Source organism: Calypte anna, chromosome 9 (genome assembly GCF_003957555.1).
Source record: "Calypte anna isolate BGI_N300 chromosome 9, bCalAnn1_v1.p, whole genome shotgun sequence".
Classification (NCBI taxonomy): domain Eukaryota; kingdom Metazoa; phylum Chordata; class Aves; order Apodiformes; family Trochilidae; genus Calypte; species Calypte anna.
Genome location: NC_044255.1, coordinates 4,531,072 through 4,548,026, shown reverse-complemented (window position 1 = coordinate 4,548,026; position 16,955 = coordinate 4,531,072). Strand labels below are relative to the sequence as shown.

The window sequence follows — 16,955 nt, the reverse complement described above, 5'->3', positions numbered from 1 at the left end:
GGAAGCTGGGAATGAGTTGTAAGCTGGGGGTGGTTGGCAGGAATGTTTCTGAGGTCAGGTGTCTGTGGGAGCTTTGCAGAGCAGCACCACGTGGGGGAGGCAGAGCTTTTTGAGGCAGGCAGAGCTCATCCTGAGTCTGCAGGTGATGGAAAACAGGATTGGCTTCAGTGGAACCAAGCATCCCTGGGCACGTGGCAGCTTCAGTGTTAAAATCAGACAGGAGTTTAGCTGCCAGGATTGTGTTTTCTCTTGTCTGGACTAGCAGGAGCATCCAGTAAGTGGAAAGGGCCAGTTTTTGAGATCCCTAAAACTTTCCCAATGAAGGAGTGGATTCCTGGATAACAACCTGATGCTGTGGGAGGAAGACCCAGGCTCTGAGTTCTGACACAGACCCAGAGAGCTGGTTGCCTTTTCTCTTTCTAGATGTCACGATGGCAAAATCAGCAAAACTCATCCAACAGCAGCTGGAGAAGGAGCTGTAAGTATGAAATAGGATCTGAAATCCTTTGAACATCTCTCTCTCCCCCTTTCTGTCTGTGACCTCAGTGGGTTCCCCTGAGCCACATCTCAGTTCAGTGAAGAAATAGAGCAGAAAAAGAGGTTTGTCTGGCTGGGTGTAACCAGGAGGAGAGAAGATTGCTCCTGGCAAGCTGCAGGTTGGGAGAAACCCCAACCCTCTCCTCAGACCTGGCAGCCCCAGGCTGAGCAATAGCTCCAGGGCTCCATCCTCTCCTGGATACAGACAGAGACAGGGGTGGGGGGCTTCCAAATGTCAGAATTCCTGTGCTGGGAAGAGCTTGGTGGCTCTGCTGGGTTGGACTGGCCCAGGGTTGTTTCTGAGGTGCTGCTCTAATGCCAGAGTGTTTGGTGTGCAAAGCCTGAGGGCTGGGGAGGCTCCATCCTGCTTGTCCTGGGCTGCTGACAGCCACAGGGAAGGACACTCAGCTGGGAAGACAAAGGGTCTATGATCTGCTGCTAGTTTTTGTTTTAAGTTGTAAGAGGATGTGGAAGAAGGCAAAAGTGGGTTGTAGGCTGTGCTGCCTTGTCTGCTGGGTGCCCTGCAGTGTCAGCAGCTGGGAAGGGCCAAGCAGGAGATGATTTTTTGGATCTACATGTAGTTTGTGCATGCAGATTCTGCCTGGGAGAGCAATGACAGTTGGGTTAATCCCCTCTGGGAGGCATCTGCAGCTCCTGCACTCTGCTGGACTTCTCCAGCACGTCCTTGCCCACCCCCTGAAGGGGATGTTTTCCCTTCCTGCTGGCTGGGCTGTAGTTGGCAGCCTCACAAAGGGGCTTTTGGGGCAGGAAGAGGAGTTCAGCTGTTTTGGTCTCCAGGCACAGACATCTCCCTGGGATGTGGCAGTGTTGGGTTTAGGGTTGGCTTTGATGAGTCTTCATCCAACCTCAGTGGTTCTGTGGTTCTGGAACCAGTGTGGCCAGCAGGCTGCACCAGGGTTCTGTGTGGTGCTGCCTCTCCTCAGCTGAGCTCCTGACCTTCCTCTTGGGCAGGGAGGAACCAGTTGCCTGCAAGCTCTCCAGGAAAACAGCCTTTCCCTGGATGTGCTGCTGGTGTCCTGTGTGCAGCAGGGATATTCCTGCAGGTGGCAGATTGCTGCCCTCCTCTCTGCATAGGTGGAGAAGCCCAGGAGGTGTCTGCTCTGGGATTCCTCAGGCTGGGAGGAGGGAATGGCTGGGAGCAGGAACTGCTCTGTCACTGAGTCACAGAGCTGGCATGGCTGGAAAATCCTCCTGAGATCCACACACACCCCCCCAGCCATCCACATACCCCCCAGAAGAAAAATTAAAAAAAACCCAAAACCATCACCATGCCACTAGAGCATGTCTTGAAGTGCAACATCTGTATGGTTTTTAAATCCCTCCAGGGATTGATGGTGACTCCACCACCCCCCTGGGCAGTTTGTTCAATGCCTGACTACTCTGTCAGTGAAGAAGTTCTTCCACATCTCTGCTCTAAACCTTCCCTGATGCAACTTCAGGCCATTTTCTCTGGTCCTGTTGTTACTTACTTGAGAGAGGAGGCCAGCACCCCCCTCCCTGTGACCAGCAATGAGCTCTGGAAGATGCAGCAGTCAGGAGACACAGGGAGGGATTTCTGTTTGCATCTGGTCCTGGTGCAGCCCCTTGGCTCACCCCCATCTCACTTTTGGGGACCTGAGAGGCAGTCAGACCCCAGCAGCTCTGTGCATGTTGGGGTGTTCCATCTCCTGTGCTGCCTCTGCCCTGGAGGCCTGGGGAGTGTGGACAAGGAGATCCAATCCCTCTCCTCCATCCCTCTCCTCCATCCCTCTCCTCCACCCCTCCCCTCCACCCCTCCCCTCCATCCCTCCCCTCCATCCCTCCCCTCCATCCCTCCCCTCCATCCCTCCCCTCCATCCCTCCCCTCCGTCCCTCCCCTCCGTCCTTCCCCTCCGTCCTTCCCCTCCGTCCCTCCCCTCCGTCCCTCCCCTCCATCCTTCCCCTCCGTCCCTCCCCTCCGTCCCTCCCCTCCGTCCCTCCCCTCCGTCCCCCCCCTCCGTCCCTCCCCTCCGTCCCTCCCCTCCGTCCCTCCCCTCCGTCCCTCCCCTCCGTCCCTCCCCTCCGTCCCTCCCCTCCGTCCCTCCCCTCCGTCCTCCCCTCCGTCCCTCCCCTCCCTCTCCTCCATCCCTCCCCTCTATCCCTCCCCTCTATCCCTCTCCTCCATCCAGCCATCCCAGCAGCTCTGCTGTAGGAAACATTCCCCTGGGGCAGTTCCTGACTCTTTTTTTCCCTTTCTCTGCCCACAGCAACACCTTACGAGTGACCCGTTCTGCAGCCCCCACCAGTCTGGATGGGGCAGGCACTGGAGGCCCTGCCCAGCTGGGGAAGAAGGGCAAGGACTTTGACTTCTCCCAACTTCCCATGAAGGTGGAATTTGTGGAGTGCAGTGCACGGGGCAGCAAGGGAGAGGAGGGAGATGCTGACTTTGAGGGCCTGGAGAAATGGTTGGCCAGGATTGCCTGAGGGGAGGAGGACAGGGCTGGAGGGAGAGGCTTGGGAAGCCAGGGGCAGAACACTTCAGGACTAAAAGGACAGAAAAAAAAAAAAAAAAAAAAAAAAAAAAGGTCTGAAGCACTCAAATTGCTGTAGAAAGAAGAAATCTAAGCTGAAAAGCAGTGTTGTGTCTTCCTCTGCTGCCCGTGCACCAGGGAGCAACATCACCCCACTGCTGGTACCATTTCCTCCGACTGCCTCTCTCACACTGCAGCATTTCTTTTCCCATCTCCTCTCTTCCTTTTATCTCCCTTTGGGATAGTTGCTGCTTTTCCTTTTTCTTTAGGCTTTTCACTTGGTAGCTGCCAGGCAGATTAGGAAAGATTTTGACAGATTGCAGTCTGGGTGAAATCTTCTGCTTCCCTTTAGCACTGTGACCCCGGCATCTCTCAGAGCTGCAGTCACCTCCTCCTGACTCCAGGTTCTTCCCCAGCAGTGCCTGCCAGCACCCTGCACACCATTTTGCTGTCACAGCCACGTGCCTCTGTGTTGGGCAGTTGGTGAGGAGATCAGAAGCTGCTCTTCACCTTTGTCTCCCTGCTTCCCATTCTTCCATACTGGTGCAGTCCCATTCCTGTGCAGCTGGAGTGATCTGTTTAGTGCCCAAACCAGCACTGCCTGTGTCCCCTGTGCCACTCCTGGGCACTTCCTGAGAGTTTTTTTTCCAGGTGAAGGCTGTGTTCTGAAAGCTTTTCCACCTCTGCTTCTCCTTCCCATACCCCAGACTCTTTCCCCCCCCCAGACAAACTCTCCAAGCAGCAGTTATTGAAGCTCTGGGCTGGGCAGGTTGGGAGAGTCCTGAATGCCTGGGGAGGCATCAGCCCCCTGCCCATCCCCTCCTCCAGGAAGAACTTGGTGTGGGGAATGGGGTGGCAGCTGTGGCACAGTCAGGGGGAAAGTTGAGTCCCCAGAGGGAGCTGTGGTGTTTGGCAGGTGGGAGAGGAGCCCCTGGGTGTTCAGTTTCCCCTTCCTGAGCAGCTCTGGAGCAAACACAGTTGCCCTGTGCCCTGATGGGTGCCACTGCTATGCAGCATCTCCAGGCTGCATGCTGGGAGGCCCTGCAGCCCTGAAAGCTCTTCTGGTGATGTGGTTGTTGCTTCAGTAGCTGCCAGACCTTTTCTCTCCTCTCCTTTGATGCTTCCTTTGTCATTTAACTGATTTGTTGTGGTCTTTCCCTTCCCACCTGAGGCATCATCTTCCTCCCAAGTGTCAGAGGTGCTGGGCAGAGCAAGAGTCCTCAGCCAAGACCTCTGCTTTGCATTTCCAGTCCTGGGACCCAGCAGCTCTCCTGCTGCCCATGCAGGAGGTGGGGAGGGTTCTGTTTATGAACTATCTTCTATTCTTACCTCTCCTGCTGCTGGAACGTGGTGGTTGTGCTCTGAGCCCCTTTAGCTGCCTGCTTTGACCCCCAGTGTTGCAGTGAGAATATTGGTGCATTTTTTGGTGGTTCCTCTGCTTGCACAGACCCAGCTCTTGAACAGCAGAGCCCAAGCACCTCTGCTGGCATAAGGAGGGGGAAGGTAGCTTGAGGCTGTGCTTGGTTTGAAGCCCTTCTTACTGAAAGTATTCCTCAAATTAAAAAAATCTTGGCTTCAATTGTTTTGTCTCAAGTCTTCAGTCTGTGTTTGCCCTGACTCTTCTCGGTGGCATCAGATCTGCACGGGCAGAATTAAGGGGAAGGGGAAGAGAGGGGGGCACTTGAGCCTTAGGATCCTACCCAAAGGTGTCCCAATGCCCACTGGCTGCTCCCAGGGGTTAGGGGGGTCCCTGCTGTGGTATTTTCCCTGACATCTTTTCCCCTGTTGGCTGTTTTTGCACTGTTTTACACTGGGCTGCATTATATGGTATTTATATTCCAATCCCATACTGGGCAGGGAGAGTCCAGGGGGAATAGGGGAGGCCCTGAGAACTCAAATCCTGTGGCAGGCTGATGGCTGTGGAATTAACCTTAGTTATTCTTATGGGAATTATGAATTTCCTTGAGCTGATCTCCACTGAAATGAAATTCTGATTTGTGAAACAATTCCCCATGCTTGGGTGAAGGGCTGAGGAAGGCTCTGCTGGAAGTAAATAATGGGATGGTGCTTCTGTGTCCAGGCCTTTTGCAAGCATCACAGGGAACAACCCCAAGGAACACAGAGCCTTGGGAATGGGAATTGGGTGAAAGCAGCTGGACCTGCTGCCCAACAGGATGTCAGAGGAGGGCTGGACAAAAGGACATAGGAGACTTCCCAGGAGCCCACCCAGGACTCCCCCCACAAAGGGGACACTCAGTGCCAGGCACTCTGCTGGCCATTGGACTGGGTTCTGTACACATGGACCCAGCAGGACAGTGTCAGGAGCTGCCTCCTGTACTTCCAGCACTGCCAGGAAAGGTTCCCTGCCTCCTGGAACTGGAGAGCACAATGCTAAAGGGTTCTTTCAGCAACTGAATTTTGCAGCAGTGGAATTCCAGCAGGGATTTTCTGATGGAGCAATTGGGAGTGCCCAGCCCTAAAAGACATCAGTGTGTCAGGTGCAGCTTTGGAACAGAACAAGGAATCTGCATCACAGACAGGTATCACCACCCCCTGATTATTCTTCTCTTGTCTTTCCCTTTCCCTTTCCTTCTCCCTTTCTCTTCCCTTTTTCCTTTTCCTTCCCTTTCCCTTTCCTTTTCCTTTCCCTTTTCCTTTCCTTTTTGGGGGTGGGGTATCAGCTGTGCCATGCAGACCCTCACTCTCTCTGTGAGCTCCCAGCCCCCAGGTACAACTGCTGCACACACACACACTGGGACTGGGAAAAGGGAAACCCTAAGGCAGTGAGAACAGAGAAGAGCTACAATGATAGGAGGGGAAAAAAAATAAACCCACTCTTTTTATTATTGCTAAAAATATTGTCTGTAATAACTATTACTGAAGCTATTTATTAATGAGAAGGAAGAGCTGCAGCACATTAATACAAAGAGCAACAACAGAGAGAGGGAGACAGGGAGAAGAGACAGAAAGCAGAAACATGGGAGCAAAAAGAGCAGAGAAGGCAGAGAAAAAATCAGCAAAGAGCAGAAAGTGAGGGACAAAAAGGCAGAGAGAAAGGGGTAGAAAAAAGGCAGAGGGGGAAAGATGGAGAGGCATCTCTCCCTTCCCTTCCCTTCCCTTCCCTTCCCTTCCCTTCCCTTCCCTTCCCTTCCCTTCCCTTCCCTTCCCTTCCCTTCCCTTCCCTTCCCTTCCCTTCCCTTCCCTTCCCTTCCCTTCCCTTCCCTTCCCTTCCCTTCCCTTCCCTTCCCTTCCCCTCCCTTCCCTTCCTTCCCTTCCCTTCCCTTCCCTTCCCTTCCCTTCCCTTCCCTTCCCTCCCTTTTCCCTTCCCTTCCCTTTTTCCCTTCCCTTCCCTTTTTTCCCTTCCCTTCCCTTTTTCCCTTCCCTTCCCTTTTTCCCTTCCCTTCCCTTTTTCCCTTCCCTTCCCTTTTTCCCTTCCCTTCCCTTTTTCCCTTCCCTTCCCTTTTTCCCTTCCCTTCCCTTTTTCCCTTCCCTTCCCTTCCCTTTTTCCCTTCCCTTCCCTTTTTCCCTTCTCTTCCCCTTCCCCTTTCTCCTTTCCTTTCCTTTCCTTTCCTTTCCTTTCTTTTCCTTTCCTTTCCTTTCCTTTCCTTTCCTTTCCTTTCCTTTCCTTTTCCCCTTTCCTTTTCTGGCACTTGTCCTTATTAAACCTCAGGCTGGTGATTTCCCTCTCCAACCTGCTGAGTGAGGTCTCTCTGCAGGGTCTGCCTGCCCTCCAGGTAGTCAACCACTCCTCCCAATTTTTGTCATCCACAAACTTGCTTAAAATTCCTTCCATTTCTATGTCCAAATCATTGATAAAGATGCTGAAGAGGTCCGGGCCAAGGATGGAGCCCTGTGGGACCCCACTAGTGACTGGTCACCAGCCTGATGTGACCCCATTCCCTGTCACTCAGTGCTCAACCTGCTCACCTATCACACAGCAAACCCAACATCAGCCCAGAAAGCCAATTGTGTCCTGGGCTGCAACAAAAGCAAGGTGACCAGAAGTCCCCTCTGCTTCTCTGACATCCCACCTGGAGTACTGCAGCCTCTTCTGGGACCCCCAACATAAAGAAGGACATGGAGCTCCTGGGGTGAGTCCAGAGGAGAGCCACAGAGATGATCAGAGGGCTGGAGCAGCTCTGCTATGGGAGCAGGCTGAGAGTTGGGGTTGTTCAGCCTGGAGAAGGATCTGAGGAGACCTTGGAGCACCTTCCAGTGTCTGAAGGGGCTACAGGAAAGCTGGGGAGGGAATTTTTACTAGGGTGTGTAGTGATAAGACAAGAGGTAGGTAATAGTTCTAATCTGAAAGATTGGATTTAGGTAGATTTAGGTCTAGGTTGGATGTAAGAAGGAAACTCTTCATTGTGAGGGTGCCCAGGTTGCCCCCAGAAGCTGTGGCTGCCCCATCCCTGGCAATGCTGAAGGCTGGATGGGGCTTGGAGCACCCTGGGCTGGTGGGAGGTGTCCCTGCCCATGGGGCTTTAACTCAGGTGACCTCTCAGATCCCTTCCAACCCAAGCCAGTCTATGATTTTATGATACCAAGCAGCAGCTGGTGGGTAGTGGGCTGCATTGTGGACACACTGGTGTCTGCTTGCAGCTCAGAGCACCCCTGTGGCCTCAGCACAGGACAGTCCCCACAGGAGCTTCTGTGTTACCTTGCACTGTGGTAGCTGAGCCTCCCCAGGCCACCAATTCAGAGCAGGGTGGAAAGTCTTGCACTGGAAAACCTGGCTCTGCTTGTTGATGAGAGCTAGCCACGGGTGCTGGGAATAACTTTGAAGGTTGCTGTCAAGAAAGGGAATGGGCAGGCTGGACACTGTTGAGTTGTGCCTTGCACATGTGGTATTGAAGTCAAGAGACAAGCCAGCCAGACAGGAGGTTTGCAAACAGCAGAGAGAAAGAGGTATATAGAGAAAGATCCAACCCTCAGAGGGCTTGCAGCAAAATCCCACCCTGGCCACAGCTGCAAAGCTCTGGCCCTGGAGCAGGCTCACCTCTTGGCTTAACCTGAGACATGTGGTGCCTGTCCTGGCCCAGACCAGGTCCCTGTGTTTTGTACTACTGCCCCATCAATATTGCAGAGCGTTGTGCTGCCCAGTGCCAGCCCAGTGCCCGCCCAGTGCCAGCCCAGTGCCAGCTGCCCTGTCAGTGCAGGGTTATGTCCGCTCATCCTCCTCCCACGGGAGCTGATCCTGATCTGTGCTGGGTGCCAGCCTCTGCAGGAGCCAGGGAGGAGTGGAAGGGCTGGATCTGTAATGGATACTCACCAGGCGATTGGTATTTAAAGGCTTTGATCTGCTGCTTCTTGATTCTGTTCCAGCCCCTCGATGGAATTTCTCACGTGTAACAGAGCCCTGCTAATCCATCCTGGCCATATATAATGGATGGTGCTGGAGGGAAGGGACACAGACTTGGCTGAATATTGGTAACAGATGCCAGGGTAGCAGTGCTGCTGGTCCCTCTGCTGAAGATGCCCCACTGCTGTTATCTGTCCTCTGTGCCAGTCGGTGCAAAATGCTTCCTCTTTGGAACAGGTCCAAAGGAGGCAACTGGGCTGGTGAAGGGACTTGAGCACAGATCCTGTGAGGAGAGGCTGAGGGAGCTGGGGGTGTTGAGGCTGGAGGAGGCTCAGGGGAGACCTCATCACTCTCTCCAACTCCCTGAAAGGAGGTTGGAGCCAGGGGGGGGGTTGGGCTCTTTTCCCAGGCAACTCTCAGCAAGACAAGAGGGCAGGGTCTCAAGTTGTGCCAGGGGAGGTTTAGGTTGGAGATGAGAAAGAATTTCTTTCTGGAGAGGGTGATCAGCCATTGGAATGGGCTGCCCAGGGAAGGAGTGGATTCTCCGTGTCTGGAGATCTTTCCAAAGAGCCTGGATGTGGCACTGAGTGCCATGGGCTGGGAACCACGGGGGGAGTGGATCAAGGGTTGGACTTGATGATCTCTGAGGTCCCTTCCAACCCAGCCAGTTTCTATGATTCTATGATTCTCTGGCTCCAAAACCTGGCCTGGCTGTGTGTGGGGCAGGTGCCATGGCCATCCTCAGCAGAGAACAGGGACATTCTCTGTTGGACAGAGGAATGGGACAAACACCAAGCCACTGTTTCCAGGCTTGGCACTAGTGCCAGCCACTGAGCCCTGGTGCTGCCACTCGATGCCCCTATAAAATATTAATGGGATGCTCACTGTGTTCTCTGCCTGGCCCCAGCACTGCTGCTGCAGCCCCTGCCCTCCTCAGGATCCCGACTCCCTGGCCTTCCCTCCTGCTCCGTAGTGCTCCTTGTGCTTCCTGTGGGGGGGCTTTGGGGTAGCAGCTGCACCCACCTTTTTCCTGGGCAGGGCAGGACCCATCCTCCGACACTCAGTGGGGAGGCTCCCTCCTGAGCGCAGCAGCCCAGCCCTCCACTGCAGGTAAGGCTCTGCTGGAGTCAAGGCTCCTAGGAGCATCCCCATCTGCTGGGGAAAGAGGGGTGGGTGGGTCAGGGACGTGGGATGCCCGAAGAAGGGCTGGGAGCAGTGGGGGTGGCCCCAAGCTCAGTCCTCTGCTGCCGAGGGCCTTGTGGTGTCCCCGGTGGGGAGGGGGGGGCAGCGGGGACCATACAGTTCTGTCTCATTCCGAAGGAAGCATCCACCCATGGGTGTTCCCTGGAGAGGGTTCTCTGCAAGGATGTGGGGGTGATGTACCATACATCCTCACGGGGCACCCCTCAGCCCGTCACGCCTGGGGGGCCTCGGGGGTGTCGGGGGTCCATCATCTCCCCTTGCCTGCCTGGGGGGCCTCGGGGGCATCGGGGGTCCATCATCTCCCCTTGCCTGCCTGGGGGCCCTCGGGGGTGTCGGGGGTCCATCATCTCCCCTTGCCTGTCCTCCTCCAGGACGAGGCCTGCGCCTCTATCCCCGGCAACCACGCGGCCCGGCGGGGGATGGAGCCCGGCAGGTCCGTGCAGGTGGAGCTGAAGCTCCGCAAACCCCCTCAGCGGGCCAGGATCCCGGCGCCTTTCTTCACCCATGCGGTAGGTCGCTGGCTACGCCCGCGGCCCTCGGCTCGTCCCCTTGGCTGCCGACCCCTCCCGTAGCCCCCCCCGTGACTCTGCTGCGCAGGATGGGGCTCCGGAGCCGACGGAACCCCCCGGGCCGTACCCCCTGGACGAAGACGTCGACTCCCTGGTGCCCACGCACGACGAGCGGGGACGCCTCATCCCCGAGTGGAAGCGGCAGGTGATGGTGCGACGGCTGCGGGCGCATCCGGCTGACGAGTCCCCGGCGGGCGGCCAGGTACGGGGCGGCCAGGGGACGGGGAGTGGGGAGCAGGCTGCCGGCCCGGGGGGGACAGTCACGGCGCCTTTATCGCAGGACGCGGGGTCCTGGCACTTTTCACCCTCTCGGCAAGCCGTGCTGGGCCCCTTCGGGGAGCTGCTGACCGAAGCGGACCTGCAGCAGCTGGAGCGGGCGGTAGAGAGCCTGAGGCTGCGGCGGCGGGGCGAGGCGTACCAGGGCGAGCTGCGGCGCCTGGCGCGGGAGCTGCGGGCCCTCCTGCCCGCCCCGCTGCTCAACATCACCGTACGCAGCCCCCCGCCTGCCCCCGGGCAGCCCCTGCCCCACTGGTGTGGCCGTCTGGCGGGGGCCGTCAGCAGCCTGGCCGCGCTGCTGGCCCACGCCGAGGGGCCGCGGGTCGCCTCCCCCGCCGCCGCCACTACCCCCGTCGTCGCCGCCGCCGTCTGGCAGCCCCGGGAGCCGGGGGGCAGCCTGGCGCAGCGGGAGATCCGGCAGTGCGGGGTCTGCGTCCGCAGCCTCCGCGACGCCTTCGAGCCGCCGTGGGGGGCGACGGAGGGGAAGGGGGCCGGGGGTAGCGGGACGGAGGCTGCCAGCGACTCGGGCATCAGCTGCGAGGAGGCGTTTTCCGAAGGCGGCGGCTCCCCGGGGCCGGGGCCGAGGCCGGGGTTGGGACCGGAGTGGGGCAGCCTGAGGAAGGAGCGGATCGTGATGCTCTTTCTGAGCCACTGGAAACGATCCGCCTACGGGCCCTCTCCGCCGGCCGCCGGGGACCCCCGCAAGGCAACGGGGGCCGGGGCGGGGGTGGCTGCCCGGCTGGTGCGGCAGAGAGCGGCCATCCAGCGGCTTCTGGGCGGCTGGAGGGACGCGGCGTCCCGCCGACCCCCGCCGCCGCCCGCTGCCCGCTGCGCCCCGCTCTCCCCGGAGCAGTTCGTGGCCAAGCCCAACGGGGAGCCGGCCGACTACGAGAGCCTGTCGCTGGAGCTCTTCATGCTGGGGTATTTCCGCATCCTGGAGCAGGAGCTGCCCCCCGAGGAGCGCCGCGGACGCCACCTCCTCTGCTTCGAGGTCTTCGAGCAGCTGGGCCGGCACGGGTGGCCGGCGGTCCGCTCCTTCCACCGAGCCGTCACCGACGAAATCGCCTCCGGCCGGCGAAGCTGGCTGGACGGATTCGACGACATCAAGGCGAGGTATTTCGGATCCCCACAAAGCTTGGCTCGCCAGCACGAGGAGGCTTGGGGAGACGGGGAGGAGATCTGCCGCTACATCGACCGCAGCTTCGCCTTCTGGAAAGAGAAGGAAGCCGAGATCTTCAGCTTGGAGGAGTGATGCCCGCTGGCGGGGAGGGCGGAGGGCTGATTGAAAGCCGCGGGCTGCAATAAAATCCTTTTCGCTTCTTTCTGAGCTGAGCGATGCTTCCCGGGGAGAGAGAGGGAGGGAGGGAGCGAAAGCTTTTGGGTGAAGAGCAATCGCCTGGCCACGCCGGCACCCCACCGGCACCCCTGGGATCGGTGCCTCGGCCCCCGACTCCCCGCGGCGAGGCGGCTGCTGCCGGTTGTGTATGTCCGCCGGGGAGTGAGATAATATCCTATATTTAACACTCGGCAGCGCAGCCGGGGGTGGCAGAGGAGGGACATCGCGGGGATCCCCGGTGACCGATGGGGTGAAGGGAGCGGATCGTGGGTGGGAGCCTTTCCCCAAGGCTTGCGGTGCCCGGCTGGCCCCGGAGAGAGGCTTTCGGAAAGAGCAGAGCCTCAAGGCAATGGGGATGGGCGGCTCTGTCCGCGCGTTGCCTTTAAGAGCAGGGAGCTGTGTCCCGGTGCTGCCTAAAAATAGCGTGTTGTCCCCTCCTGTCCCGCCTGGATCCCGTGTCGCGCAGGAGTGTCCCTGCCCAGCGCAGGGACCGCGGCTACTTCCCTCCCGGGGGGCTGGCCGAGGGCTGCAGAGCACAGGTGAGAGTGGAGGTCGGGGGGGGAGCGAGCCGGAGTGAGGCTCAGCCCGGTCCCCAAACCATCCCCAGCCCTGAAAAATCGGTGGCAGGTCCCGCTCTGGGGCAGGGAGGAGAAATCCAGGCCACCTGTGGAATCCGGGAGGCAGGGGGGTCTCCAGGGAGCACCTCTGCTGTAAAGGAGGTGCTGGGAAGGGGCGGTTGTTCTGGGGAGCGGTGAGGGAGAGGGATCCGGCATTGCCTTTTCCTGGCAGGGACATCCTTGCCACGCTCTGCTCAGGCTTTGTCTGACGGCGGGGCACCACGGCCATCCCCAGCACCATGGTGAGGAATGTGGATGACTTTGACTTCTGCTTACCTTCACACGCCCAGGGCGTGCTGGAGGGTCTGCAGCGGCTGCGTGCTAACCCCAAGCTGGCGGATGTCACGCTGGTGGCAGGCGGGCAGGAATTCCCCTGCCACCGCGGCATCCTGGCCCTCTGCAGCCACTACTTCCATGCCATGTTCTCCGGTGACTTTGCCGAGAGCATCGCAGCACGGGTGGAGCTGAAGGAGGTCGACCCCAGCGCGCTGGAGGTGCTGCTGGACTTTGCCTACACGGGGAAGGTGACCATCAACCAGGGCAACGTGGAGGGGCTGATGCGAACCTCCAGCCAGCTCCACTTCCCCACCATCCAGAAGGTCTGCAGCCGATACCTCCGGCAGCAGATGGATGCCTCCAACTGCCTGGGTATCTGTGAGTTTGGCGAGAGCCACGGCTGCCCCGAGGTCTCCTCCAAGGCCTGGTCTTTCCTGAAGGAGAACTTTGAAGCTGTCTCCCGGGAGGAGGAGTTCCTCCAGCTCTCTAAGGAGAGGTTGGCTCTTTACCTCTCCAATGACCAGCTGCAGGTGCAGGAGGAACAGAGCCTGGCCGAGGCTGTGCTGCGCTGGGTCCGCCACGACCCGGGGCCCCGAGCCCAGTTCCTGCCTGAGCTGCTGGAGCTGGCCCACCTCGTCTCACTGCCCGACCAGTACCTGCAGAACCTGTTAGCCACTGAGCCCCTCGTCCGCGACTCGGATGCCAGCAAGGCCCTTGTCACTCGATCCTTTGCCATGGTGGGTCCTTATTTCCCCCCGAGCTGGGAAGTTGAAGCTCAGCTTCGAGCCTGAGGGTCCCACCTCTCCACCAGAGTCGGAGCAGTGCTGGATCCTGGAAGAACCCAGGGACCCCACCACCAAAGCTGGAGGAGGTGCTGGTGGTGGTTGGCGGTCGAGTGCTGGAGGAGAATGAGGATGAGGATGGGGGGATAGGGATGCCAGCTGCTCCCAGGAACTTCGCCTTCTACAACCCCAAAAGCAGTAAGTGCCCGCAGCAGGGAGGGGGCAAGCACATCCACCCCCTCCCCCACCCCCCACATGTTAATTAACCCTCCATCTACCCCAAAACTGCTTCTTGCCAAATGATCTGGTGTCAGGAGGGGCACGAGGGAGAGGGGAGCAGAGCTGGTTAAAAGCATCCTTGCTGTCTGGGGGGAGACTGTCACTGATTGGCCCTGCTGGGTTTCAGGAAGATGGATGGCTCTGCCCGATTTCCCTGATTACAACAAATGGGGCTTTTCCCTGGTGGCTTTGAACAACAATGTGTATGTCACAGGTAGGTGCTGCGGCTGCTGGTGCAAGGTGGGGTGTCCCCAAGGAGTGGGGATGGAGAATCTGGAACAAAGATGTGGGTATGGGATGCTGGAACAGGGCCAGGGGCTGCCCTCCTCTCTGAGCAAAGCCCTCCCCTGGGTGGGTTCAGCCACTGGCAAGGGCTGCCCAAGGATGGCTGCACTCCGGAGCTGTCCCCCTGAACCCTCCCTCTCCAGGTGGCTCCCGTGGTTCTCAGAATGACACGTGGTCAACGACACAGGCCTGGTGCTTCTGCCCCAAGGAGGGTGCCTGGAAGGGCATCGCTTCCATGTTGAGAGCCCGGACAAACCACACCAGCACCGTCCTCAACGGCGAGATCTACGTCATCGGGGGTAAGACCCCCCAAGACCCCCTGGGTACTGCCAGGGCGTGGGCCCACGGGTGTCCCAGAGCAGTGGGGTGGCTGCAGCATCCCCTTGTCCTGCAGGGACAACAGTGGATGCAGTGGAGGTGGAGCGTTACGACCCCTACAACAAGAGCTGGTGTGCCATCAGCCCGGCCCCCAAGTACGTCAGCAATTTCGCGGCTGCCGGCTGCTCAGGGAAGCTCTACCTGGTGGGCTCCTGTGCCATCAAGTACAACGCCCTCACCCTCCAGTGCTACAATCCCGTCCAAGGTGAGAGCTGACCCCACTCCCACACCCCAGCAACACCTTCCCGGGGAGCAGGACTGAGGGGACCCCAAGGCAGGTGATGTCCTGTGCCCCCTGTGCTCCCAGGGGATGTCACTAGGTGCTGGTGATGGCTGTGGCACAGCCAGGAGCACGGCTGCTGGCAGCACAGCCCAGAAGATGCCTGGGGCAGAGGGATGGGGGAGGCTGCTTGCCTGGGAGAAACAAAACCCCGTGACAATTCCACCTCCTCGGGCAGCCTCTGCAACCTGTGGTGGTCTCCCCCATTCCACATCACTGCTACAAACAGTAACTCCTCCCATTTATTTATTATTATTTTTTTAATGCAAGAGTCTTGTGTGGGATGGAGACCACAGATGCCACCCTGCCTGGCCTCTCTGTCCCCTCCTTTTCAAACCCCCCCTTACACAGCCACATGCATGGCAATGCTTTTTTTGGTCGCTGGCAGCTGCTTCGAGAGCCAAGGGTGGAATGTGCTGCTAATGGCTGCTCCTTGCAGATCTGTGGAGTGTGATCACATCCCCCTTCATCCCCAAGTACCTCTCAGCACCTCGCTGTGCCACACTGCATGGGCTCATCTACCTCATCGGTGACAACACCAAGAAGGTCCACGTGTACAACCCAGAGGCCAACATCTGGCAGAAGGTAGATGGATGCAGGACTGGGCACCATCACCCTCCCAGGGAGTTGGGGCAGCTGTTCCCTCCCTGGTAGCACCCTACAACCACATTCTTGCAACCCCTCCCCAGCGGGTAACAGCACCCTCTCTCTCCTCACCCCACTAGTCCCTTGGCTCTCTTAACCCCTGCAGAGCCAGAGATGCCCCAGTCCTTCCTCACTGCTGCACTGTCACACCTGCATTAGGAGCATGACTTTCACACCATGTTATTGATTTTAAGCAGTGTTCACGCTGCAGAAGCCCACAGGACCTCCCTTTTCCAGTGCCACCCTCCTGCAGGGTGTGCAGGGCTTCTGCCTCTGCAGTCCAGCAAAATCCTGCCTGTCCCTTCTGCCCTCCAGACTCCCTGCAGCAGCCCCAACCTTGCTCCTGACCAAGCACAACATGGGGATGCTTGCTACAAGCAAGACATGGCCCCAGGAGCCTCCAAACCTCACTGGGAAGATGGGGTGGGAGGGATGCACCCAGCTGGTCAATGTCCTCCACAGGGGGAGTGGGAGGTCTCAGGTGGGCGGGGTGGGGGGGGTGGGATGTCTTTGTGCCTCTCACCTTGCTCCTTGCACAGGTGCAGCTGCTGCACACCCTCCATGAGAATGGGGGCATGGTGCCACTGGGCGACCGGCTCTTCGTCACGGGTGGCCACTGGAAGGGCATGGATGGGGACTACCGGGTGGAGATGGAGGTGTATGACTGCTCCAAGGACCTCTGGACACGGGAAGGCTCCCTGCCGTGCCTCTGGCTCTTCCACAGCTCTTCCTCCATCTTCATGGACACCTCCAAGTGGACAGAGGCTTTCCAGGGGGACCACGGGTGGTAGGAGAGCTCAGAGTGCAGCATTTCCTCCTGCACAGCTGCTTTCCCCCTCTCACATCTCTTCCTGCTGTTGGCTCAGCTCTGCAGGTGGGGCAGGGGAGGAGGAGGGGATGGAAGCCCCTCTGCCAGGCTGCCTAGGGCATTGGGAGCCTGTAGCCCACCCCAACCACCAGGAGTAAACTTCTCCTTATAAACACACTTTGGCTAGTGCTTTCTTTTAGTTTTGCTTTGGTTTTTTCCTCTTCAAAATGGAAAAGATTTTAGAATAGTTTAAGGCCTCCTAAAGTGATCCCATAAGAGCTTTGCTGCCTGGTGCATTTTCCCCATGATGCTGACGTCCAGTATGGAGAAATATGAGAGGCACTGAGAGAATCTCTTCTCCCTGACACTCATAGCTCTCTGGCACCTTTCTGGCCCACACTGCCATGTCAGACCTGCTCCAGCAGAATGACAGGAGATAAAGGGTTAACCCAGCTTTTGGATGCTTTGTGTCCTCAGGTGGCAGAGTGGCCTGCTGCCATGTGCTTCATCCTGGTTTCTTTCCTGGGATGGACAGCACAGTCCCCTGGGAAGTGACCCAAGGGGTCGTCATGAAGCAGCTGGCAGCTCGGTGGCTCCTGGTGCTGGGACAGAGCCAGGCAGTGCTCCCTGTCCTTGCTGGTACCCGGCAGACAGGATAACCTGGGTGGGGTCACCACAAGGCAATGCTTCCCCGACAGCCATCACAGGGATGGCACAGATCTGCCAGCAGTGTTTGATAGTTTATCAGCTCTGTGTCACGTTGTTATTAGTGTTATTATTATTATTACGGCATTCACCACGCATGCCGAGGAGCTCTGTGGGGGGGGGTGTGGGGTGGAGACCACCGGGCTGGGGGAGCGTTCCCTGCTCCTGGA

The 16,955-nt window shown here is 58.3% G+C and overlaps 3 protein-coding genes across 4 annotated transcripts; all 3 read left to right on the top strand.

Moving 5' to 3' along the window:
* The first annotated feature begins 394 nt into the window (after positions 1-394).
* SRPRB (SRP receptor subunit beta) lies at positions 395-4,623 on the top strand. Its single transcript, XM_030456437.1, has 2 exons — positions 395-478; positions 2,784-4,623. Exons 1-2 carry the CDS (start codon positions 432-434, stop codon positions 2,998-3,000), a joined length of 264 nt encoding a protein of 87 aa, XP_030312297.1. The 5' UTR covers positions 395-431; the 3' UTR covers positions 3,001-4,623.
* A 5,430-nt stretch (positions 4,624-10,053) lies between these two features.
* On the top strand, positions 10,054-11,682 carry ESPNL (espin like). The gene is made up of 2 exons (XM_030456306.1): positions 10,054-10,058; positions 10,122-11,682. The coding sequence occupies exons 1-2, from the start codon at positions 10,054-10,056 to the stop codon at positions 11,644-11,646; spliced, it is 1,530 nt and encodes a 509-aa protein (XP_030312166.1). The 3' UTR covers positions 11,647-11,682.
* Positions 11,683-12,206: 524 nt separating this feature from the next.
* On the top strand, positions 12,207-16,257 carry KLHL30 (kelch like family member 30). Of its 2 annotated transcripts, none has more exons than XM_030456412.1 (8): positions 12,207-12,269; positions 12,546-13,360; positions 13,435-13,603; positions 13,812-13,898; positions 14,113-14,268; positions 14,364-14,552; positions 15,067-15,212; positions 15,812-16,257. In XM_030456412.1, the coding sequence occupies exons 2-8, from the start codon at positions 12,587-12,589 to the stop codon at positions 16,061-16,063; spliced, it is 1,773 nt and encodes a 590-aa protein (XP_030312272.1). In that variant the 5' UTR covers positions 12,207-12,269; positions 12,546-12,586; the 3' UTR covers positions 16,064-16,257. The 2 variants fall into 2 exon arrangements, with proteins under 2 accessions (XP_030312272.1, XP_008499074.2); XM_008500852.2 differs by having other exon boundaries at positions 12,245-12,269; positions 12,520-13,360.
* The last annotated feature ends 698 nt before the right edge of the window (positions 16,258-16,955 follow it).

Excerpts from the sequence above, each read along its gene's own strand:
- SRPRB (XM_030456437.1), top strand. The coding sequence starts at position 432 with ATGGCAAAATCAGCAAAACTCATCCAACAGCAGCTGGAGAAGGAGCT. Across the intron at positions 479-2,783 it reads CAGCAGCTGGAGAAGGAGCT|CAACACCTTACGAGTGACCC; the intron begins GTAAGTATGAAA and ends CTCTGCCCACAG.
- KLHL30 (XM_030456412.1), top strand. The coding sequence starts at position 12,587 with ATGGTGAGGAATGTGGATGACTTTGACTTCTGCTTACCTTCACACGCC. Across the intron at positions 13,604-13,811 it reads CTTCTACAACCCCAAAAGCA|GAAGATGGATGGCTCTGCCC; the intron begins GTAAGTGCCCGC and ends GCTGGGTTTCAG. Across the intron at positions 13,899-14,112 it reads CAACAATGTGTATGTCACAG|GTGGCTCCCGTGGTTCTCAG; the intron begins GTAGGTGCTGCG and ends CTCCCTCTCCAG.